At 42.0% G+C, this 9,721-nt stretch overlaps 1 protein-coding gene across 1 annotated transcript in view; it reads right to left on the bottom strand.

Annotated features, from left to right (window-relative positions):
• Positions 1–247: 247 nt before the first annotated feature.
• The window catches only part of LOC126176820 (solute carrier family 22 member 7-like), a 122,617-nt gene continuing 113,143 nt past the window's right edge, over positions 248–9,721 (bottom strand). The window contains exons 7-9 of the mRNA XM_049924003.1: positions 5,983–6,197; positions 5,617–5,804; positions 248–738 (exon numbers count right to left, since the gene is read on the bottom strand). Of these exons, the coding sequence (XP_049779960.1) occupies positions 535–738; positions 5,617–5,804; positions 5,983–6,197 (607 nt within the window). The 3' untranslated portion in view covers positions 248–534. The remainder of the gene's footprint in view (positions 739–5,616; positions 5,805–5,982; positions 6,198–9,721) is intronic.

Below are 9,721 nucleotides of genomic sequence, written 5' to 3'. Positions count from 1 at the left end.
GTGCCAGACCGGAACTCGACCCCGGATTTACCGTTTTTCATACGCGGTGGCCGTTACCGCTTCGGCCTGACCGACTCAAATTTCCAACTCATCGCACGCTGCAGCGCAGTGCAACTGCACTGAAGCAAACCTCAGGGTGCAATGTCTGCCAGACAGACACCACTCAGATACTGGTATATACATGTAAAAATGTAATAAAAATAATAATAAAATATAATAAGAAACCAAAGACAAAACTGTGGCACTTTAATAAATATAACATGGTTTGCATGGTCTACAGTGTATAAACTGCTAGAATCGTCAGGTTTGTGTTCCACCTGTTCTGAATCTGTAACTACCTCTTTTGTGCATGTAATTGGTTCATCTGATCACATTTCCATTATACCACTTGATTCGTTGTCGTATTATCATTTCCAGTTCGAATTGCTCTCATTTTGTCTACAAGTTTACTCTCGTCACAAAATTTCTTTAATCATTTTTCGTTCAGAGTTTCCCGAAACACTTTCCAGAGATCATCTCCTGGGCATCAAAATTCTACAACGTCGTGTTCTCTGATTCCTTTGACTTTCTGCTTGGAAGACTCCAGTACTTTTGCTTCTTTCCAAAGAGTGAAATATCTTGGTTTGTCTCCGGAAGATTCTCATTAAATGACTCCGGCACAAATGACATCAAAACAGACATAGTTAGGGTCACAGCTGCTAGTACGCCGAATACGATATAAATTCCATAAGTTTTTCCCTGTAGAAAAAGGAATCAACGTCATATACTCGCATCTAAATAATATCTATGTTTAACAGTATTTTATCTGATGAAAATACAGATATAAACAAAAAAAGTACACAAACACGCTTGTTGTTGTTAGTGGTCATAATGAATGAGGAACTCCAAGTATGTTGAACGACTCAATAATATACTAATGATTTCGTAATAAAAAAATGTTATCACCTATTAGAGCGAGTTTTATCAATGCCAAAATAACAAGTGTCTTTTAAACCTGAGTGTCACTGATACAAGTTTTTTTATATCACTGTATCTCTAACCAGAATGTACATGTGACACACAAAAGTGTTTAGCTCTTCTCGATGACTGCTGAACGAACGAATACGACAAAGAAACAGACTTCAAGGCTATTCAGCCAAGAGTTCTACAAAAGTATTGGAAGTGTGAGAATCATGTCCTACTGGTGTCAACGTCGAGAAACAACTGCTGCCATATTCTGCACTGAGGGCAGTACCAAAAAATCTAGGATTACAAAACAACACAGATCTGAATAGTTAATACTGAAAGGAGCAGTGTTGTGAAACATAGAAGACGATTTTGCGAAAAAAATCGACAGTAATAAATCTACAAATGAAAGAATCTCAGAATCGATGAAAGAAAACGGAATGGTAGGAGGAAATGAAATAATGTTAATGCACATACTGGAAGAAAACGTCACCATGAACAATAGTATGATAAGGATAACACACGTATTGTGTGTAGATTGAATAGAAGCACAGTGCAATCTATGAATTGGACAGACACATGACAAAGAGCAAATAAAAAATAACAGCCATAACAGGAATGGTAAGTAATTAAAGGAAAGCATAGATTCACAGAACTATTAAAATGATGTGAAGCCATTATGCAGAAAAATTGTTTGACCCTCATAATGAAGTATGCGAGAGAAATGAATTAGAGGAATAAGTAGAAGCAGAAGAATACAAAGAATGTGTGACGAGTGGTATGGTGCAAATACCACAAAAGAACAAGTTAAAAAATACACGGCAGATCTCAGGAAAAGAAAGACGGGGGCTGGTGATACGACACGTTACAAAAGATGTTGAAGAATTTAGGAGATGGCATACATTCACTGTATTTCTCTACAAACAAAATATACTGTACACGATATGCCCGAGGCAACTTTCTCAAGAAAGTACGGTCCTCAAACCGACAAGCCCGAATAGCGGAGAACAGTATTGTGGTCGCTTTCGGACATGGGGAGCCGAGCCAGCCCCAGGTTGACGATACAAAACAGGAAAAATATTGCAGAACTACTCTGCTACACATAATTAAAGGATCACTTTTTCTAAATCAAGTATTTGTCTTGTATTTCGATGAATAAATATGAAATTTTGCGCAGAGATTCCCGTGCAATAGTGCAAAAGCGTGGCGCCCTGTAACGTCAGCCTCTGGCTCGACACCGCTTCAAATAACGAGGTGCCGACAAATGTGAAAAACAGGCCAAAGACCAAAATTTCATGTGAGGTGCAAGAACCGACACGAAAAGGCCTCAGGGGGAGGCATAAAGTGTGTTAAACCGCCCATTTGCTTGGGGCAATGATTCCTACATACACTCCTGGAAATGGAAAAAAGAACACATTGACACCGGTGTGTCAGACCCACCATACTTGCTCCGGACACTGCGAGAGGGCTGTACAAGCAACGATCACACGCACGGCACAGCGGACACACCAGGAACCGCGGTGTTGGCCGTCGAATGGCGCTAGCTGCGCAGCATTTGTGCACCGCCGCCGTCAGTGTCAGCCAGTTTGCCGTGGCATACGGAGCTCCATCGCAGTCTTTAACACTGGTAGCATGCCGCGACAGCGTGGACGTGAACCGTATGTGCAGTTGACGGACTTTGAGCGAGGGCGTATAGTGGGCATGCGGGAGGACGGGTGGACGTACCGCCGAATTGCTCAACACGTGGGGCGTGAGGTCTCCACAGTACATCGATGTTGTCGCCAGTGGTCGGCGGAAGGTGCACGTGCCCGTCGACCTGGGACCGGACCGCAGCGACGCACGGATGCACGCCAAGACCGTAGGATCCTACGCAGTGCCGTAGGGGACCGCACCGCCACTTCCCAGCAAATTAGGGACACTGTTCCTCCTGGGGTATCGGCGAGGACCATTCGCAACCGTCTCCATGAAGCTGGGCTACGGTCCCGCACACCGTTAGGCCGTCTTCCGCTCACGCCCCAACATCGTGCAGCCCGCCTCCAGTGGTGTCGCGACAGGCGTGAATGGAGGGACGAATGGAGACGTGTCGTCTTCAGCGATGAGAGTCGCTTCTGCCTTGGTGCCAATGACGGTCGTATGCGTGTTTGGCGCCGTGCAGGTGAGCGCCACAATCAGGACTGCATACGACCGAGGCACACAGGGCCAACACCCGGCATCATGGTGTGGGGAGCGATCTCCTACACTGGCCGTACACCACTGGTGATAGTCGAGGGGACACTGAATAGTGCACGGTACATCCAAACCGTCATCGAACCCATCGTTCTACCATTCCTAGACCGGCAAGGGAACTTGCTGTTCCAACAGGACAATGCACGTCCGCATGTATCCCGTGCCACCCAACGTGCTGTAGAAGGTGTAAGTCAACTACCCTGGCCAGCAAGATCTCCGGATCTGTCCCCCATTGAGCATGTTTGGGACTGGATGAAGCGTCGTCTCACGCGGTCTGCACGTCCAGCACGAACGCTGGTCCAACTGAGGCGCCAGGTGGAAATGGCATGGCAAGCCGTTCCACAGGACTACATCCAGCATCTCTACGATCGTCTCCATGGGAGAATAGCAGCCTGCATTGCTGCGAAAGGTGGATATACACTGTACTAGTGCCGACATTGTGCATGCTCTGTTGCCTGTGTCTATGTGCCTGTGGTTGTCAGTGTGATCATGTGATGTATCTGACCCCAGGAATGTGTCAATAAAGTTTCACCTTCCTGGGACAATGAATTCACGGTGTTCTTATTTCAATTTCCAGGAGTGTATATCGCAGTCGTAAACGATATTTCGCAGTGCGATGAGGAACAACACGATGTTCTTGACAACCTTTGAGATTGTTGACAACCCAAAAGGGTTCAGCCCTTCTCTACGGAAATTGTGGCGCTGTATCCCTACTGGACGCGATTGCAGCCCTTTGGAATGTAGTGTGACCCTAATTTTTGCCCTCGTCTACAGGTTGGAACCACTAAGAACCATTTAAAGCCATTCGGCGAAATTTGAACGTGAAGCAGGAAAGGGTACTTATGTATTTTCAGCCCTGATGTTTTGTTTCCTCCTGTTGTGTCGTCGCAGGGGGAGTGCCACATTGACTATCGTGTGAATAAAACGGCAAAGAATCACTCTAAGACCGCCTGGTTTGGCGGCCTCAGTGCCACCCGTCCACATTGATTGACACTTTCAATAACACGCCATTACAGAGAAAACCTTAGAAGCTGTCGTAGGTGCATGCAGGCGGGAAATCACTTGACGAACCTACGATTCCAGTTGCCTGGTTTTCGAAAAAGTGATCCTCTAATTGCGCTGCGCATTGTAGTTCTGAAATATTGTGATGCTTTGCGTTTCGCTTCTTTGATTTGACGATATTACTTCTTCTTTCCCTGTTACCTTTTAATTGTGTCGTGCAGTATATTTGTAACGTGTCTTCCACTAACAAAATATGGGATATGAAAGAAGAATGAACAAACCGTCAGAAGATAATTTTGAATCCAGCATACAATAGAACCAAGAAACAAGACTTTGGAGCATCAGGATATAGAGAAGATGAAAAGCTTATGCAAGGTTAATCGAGTTATTATGAAAATACTCTTGTTTTAATAAAATGAAAAATAAACTTAGAAATATTAAATGAATTAGTAATAGATTGTAAGGACAGGAGATTAACAAGAAAACTATATGTAAAATAGGGAGAAACGGTGAAACTCGAGCCTGAATAATTTGATACATGTTATTAGAGATGTGTGATATAGGGTTGTTCCACTATTCTGGGTCTGTTTAGTATTTTCTCAATGACCTCGAACAACCTAGTGAAAATGAGTGTACGACGAGACAAAGTGAAAGCTGTTAAATATGCACATGATTACGTGTTAACCGAAAGCAAAGAAGATCTTTAAAAAACAATGGGGACAATTCGAGAAATAGGGTAAAGAATTTGAATTTTTATAAACGTGTTCAAATCAAAACTAATGAAAAAAAACAGCGAAATAATTAAAACAGGTGGAGGACAGATATTTGAAGATGTGAAGATAAGAAGCTTTCTTGTAGAAGATGGAAGCTGTGATAGAGAAGTTGGAGAAAGGACAGGGAACGAAAAAGAAGACTTCAGAAAATACAACGCTTACCAATAACAAGGGCAATAATAATGACTGCAAGAAAGAGATTACGAAAACTATTTGGACTGTAGTTAAGTAAGGCTCAGAAACTTTGATAATAGGGAAAAAAGACGAGAGATATTGAGAAAGGTTTGAAATCTATCTGTTTCGTGCTGACGCTGTAGCTTCCCTAATGAATGATGGTGATATAATTATTTGTTATTTTTTGGAAGATGAAGTCTAATCTACCGGGCTGAAATTGTGACTTTGCATATGAGGAGAAAACAAGTATAGTAGCCTTAAAAAATATGCAAATATGAAATTCATTTGTCTTGCCTGCCATTTTTAAATCGTTATTTTAAGCTATCATCAGTGAGGTTTTACACAGTTGATGAGTTTACCTTAACAACAGACAGTAGTCTTTACATTTCAGATAAGCCACGTTTATGTCACAGTGCATCCAAAATATGATACTGCATGAATCTGTATACGTACTACCGTAACTTTTTTTTAAGTAAATAACCATCTGCGTACATACCACGTGAGCAATATAAGGTGGAACACTCATAGTACATTGAACAAAGGCGTACTCAATTGCGATGCCTATCTGGCGTAAACTCGTTGGATGTAATTCCAAGCTCTGCAGGTTGGTGAGAGAATGTGACGTGTTACAGCAGAGCAGTAGTACCAGGCACAGTGTCGTTATGATCCACTGGGCTGAAGATGCTGGAAAAGTGTAACTCTGTTAACTTAACACAGTGATAAATATGTACGTGTTAAAGAAATTTGAAAAAAAATGCTTCCAGAGTGCAATCTAATAAAATTGCATGCTCATTTCCCCTACAGATATTTGTAAGCAATTTGTGATAAGAAACGTGGAAGAAAGTATTAAACCATGAGATACCTGCGGTTAAGCATACGAGAATGATGCACAAGCAACCTGCAGCCAGTAGTACGAGACAGTGTGTTATCCGTCTCCCAAATCTGTTTCCAACAGCGTGAGCCACATATGAAGCAGCCAGTTGCAGGGATCCTTGTCCGAAGTACGCAACAAAAGGATTCGCCCCGAAACTTTTGTTAGTAAAAAGTAGAGTGAATACAGTAAATCCAGCAGCTGACCTGTAAAATGAAAATATTGAAATCTGTTAAGCTAATTAGTTTAAGCATTGAAATTATTCTGGTTAAATGTAGTATTTTTAACGTTCATGTTTATCATCACACGACCAGAGAACTTGTTTGTGTAGCACTTGTACAATGAAACCACGGTAATTCGAGGTAAATGGGATCAGGTGGAACTCTGATTTGGAAAACTCAAATTACGCGACTAGTGACAGCTTTAGAGACCTTTTATTTAAAAATTTAATTAGAGCTTGATGTTCGTAGTATTAACTTCGATCATGATATCAATGATAATGGTTAAATAAAACTGCCTTAGCTGTATTAATTGCGACCGGTTTCGCCGTGTTGCGCTAAAGTCATGACACAAAAATCTGGTTGCCGTACGTAATGTTAAAGAGCAAATCCAAAAACATTGATCATAAGCAATCTCCTGACCGCCTGGCGCAAGCATGACGAACAGCCATGGCATGCTGCGTGCGTCTCTTCAATGCAGCGTGGCCCTACCATCTTCGTAGGCGTTAACGTCAGGTGTCGTTGCCACTTTATATTGCTCCACGTAGCACATTGCTAATCCTAATGGCGTCATTTCATCACTACGATTCACTTTGTTGGCATCGAAGAGATGATCCCAAATGATTTAGGTTTTGACGACACATTGTAGAGATTGAGCACTGGATGTAGTAGAATCACATGGTCTTCACCTGTAAACTGCCTTAGGTAACAATTTCTGGATTTGGCACAACATCCTCCTGCCAAAATGTAGTCTTAGAATGACGTTGAGCCTCAGTCATATGGCATGTCAGCAATTTTTGCTAATCTCAGACTTAAAATTTACGATCTGTTAATTACGTGAGTGATTTGATTTCAACACATTTCTTGATTTTCGGCATTTATAAAGATACTAAAGCGAAATGGCTGAAAGAAACGGAGAAATGGAAAAATAAATGAACGTCGGAAGGAAAAGATCACGTTATATAATAGAAAAAATAATTTCAGAAGAATTTGAAAGCGGCAGGGTCAAAATTTAGAATGAAAATAGAATTTGCATGTTAAATGCAGAAGAGAGAGCAGACAGATGGCAAAAGACGTTGACGTCCTCCGTGAGAAGGAATAGTTATCTCCTACAGTGACATGATAATAAGCAGGCGTTAATCCGGGTGATGTAAGGATCCAATGTGAGGGCCGACGTTTCACAGTGCTTTGTAAGAAATGGGACCAGACAAGGCAGGACACTAGATAATATTTCTTCGTAAGTTCTAAAAAGTAAAAATCAAACGATTGTTCGAGTTCGTAGTCAGAACGTATGGTAATGATGATCGCAAATTCCGAAGAATATGGGTTACGCAGTCATGAAGATGGAAGTAGGAAACGCGAGATCGTACAAATAGATTGACGTCTCATGAACTGAAGTTGATGACTAGAATAACATACAAAGGAAGAAATGAAAAAATAAGTATCTGACAGATGACGGATTTGGCTTTAAGCAAACTAAGGCTTGAGGGAAAAATTTTCGACGTTATGCTTGCTAACTGAAGCAAGGGTCTCGAAAAATGAAAATATTTTATAAGGATTTGTCGACCTAGAAAAAGCGTTCGACAATGTAAAGTTATGCAAGAGCTTAGAAATATCCAGGAAAACAGGTATACTTTGTAAGGGAGGACCATGATACACAATTGTGCTAGAAAAATGTAGAAGAAAAAACTATGGACTTCAAATACAAGCGGTAGGGTTAGAAAGAGTGTAATGCAGGAATGCAGTATTTCTATTCTTGTGTTGAACCTGTATACTGAAGAAGCAATGAATAAATAAAAGTAAGGCTCAGAAATCAGATTAGAACGTAGACTGACAGAATGTCGAAGGAGGAGGAATTAGTTTTTAACGTCCTGTCGACAAACAACTCAACAGAGATGGAGTACAAGCTCGGATTAGGGAAGGGTGGGGAAAGAAATCGGCTGTGTCCTTTTAGAGGAATTATCCCGGCATATCCTGAAGCGATTTAGGGAAATTACGGAGTACCTAAATCAAAGGAATCGGATGCGGGTTTGAACGGTCGTCCGCTTGAATGTGAGTCCAGTGTGTTAATTTTTGCGTTAGCGCGCTCGGCGAAAAAATATCAGTAATAATATTTGCTACAGACGTTTGTAACCTCGAAAAAAGTGGAGATGAATTTCAGCATCCGCTGAATGGGGTGAACAGCCTACTGCGCAGATAATTTGGGTTGACAGTAGCCAGAAAAAACTTTGGAAACAGCAATATAACGCATGATGTTAGAACTAAAGAGCACAAAAGAAGTAAACCAGCAGAGGCGAAAACTTTCTTTCCCTCCAAAAGGAACCGATTTCATCGAACGTAGGTTTAATTTGAGAAAGAAATTTCTGAGAACGTTAAGTCTGGCACGAAGGTAGTGCGGAGCTAAATCATGGCCTGTGTGGAAAGTGAATTATTCAATATGCCGTAAATTAAAATTCGGAAGTCACCCAGAATAATCAGCTAGGGAAGAAGTATGTGAAAACTATTACATAGAAGAAAACGTGGTAATCTCCATAGTAGAACAACGAGTCGTTGACAGGAAACACACAACTGAGGACGTTGAGAGTAAGTGTTACTTTAAAGTAAAAAGTTTGGCGAAGGAGAGGAATTCGAGGCGTGCTGCATCAGAACATTGTGTAGACTAATTATCCAAAAAGCCGAATAATAATAATAGTAATAAAACAGCAGTAGATAAAAAAATTATCGTCTGACGCGGAGCGCACACATCTTGCGCAGCTTTCTTGTCGATTTCGCTGTTTATTTCTCCTGGCAGCTTCTCGTTTGGCCTGACGTAAACTCGTGGAGCCAGTTATAGAAACTGATACATCGTAAGTAACCAAAAGTGATGTGCTACAACATCAAGAGCACTGCCCTCTACTAGAATGAAGGTCGTCTGGTGGCGTTGAAACCCAGTGAAGTGGTAAGGAAAATGTATAAGTAGAGAAGAGACAAACGTGAAATCATTCTATGGATGATATGCGCCACAAATGGGGAAATCCAGTGACATAAGCCACTTTCACAAAGGACGTATTCTTATGGATCAGCGCCTGGGATCGAGCATCTCATATACGACGACACTGGGGAGCTATTCGGGTGCTACTGTCTGGAGCATCAATGGAACGCGGTTGAATGGTGGTGAAAGCAAGAGTAAGTGACAAGGTGTGGATGTCGGTGGTTGCCCGCTCTGTAAAGCAGGTTGACGGGCATCTGCAGCTTATCTGATGACAGACTAAAATTGCTGGTGCAGGCCCGAGTGTTTCGTTGTAGCCTGTTTATCGTAAAAGTTGTTCAACAACGGGCTCCAGCTGATCTGAGTCCAACGTAACACACATGGGACTCTATCGGGAGCAAGACCCTCACGCAGAAGCTACTGGTCAGTAATTTACAGGCACTGAGTGACCTCTGAGTAGACATCGGTTGCCACATACCTCCGGAAAGCTACCCAGGATTAATGGAATTCATGCCACACAGAACAGCTGTTACGCTGCCTCATT

Source organism: Schistocerca cancellata, chromosome 3, assembly GCF_023864275.1.
Source record: "Schistocerca cancellata isolate TAMUIC-IGC-003103 chromosome 3, iqSchCanc2.1, whole genome shotgun sequence".
NCBI classification, from domain to species: Eukaryota; Metazoa; Arthropoda; class Insecta; order Orthoptera; family Acrididae; genus Schistocerca; species Schistocerca cancellata.
Note: the sequence above shows the minus strand (reverse complement) of the source record. Positions and strands in the feature narration are given on the sequence as shown.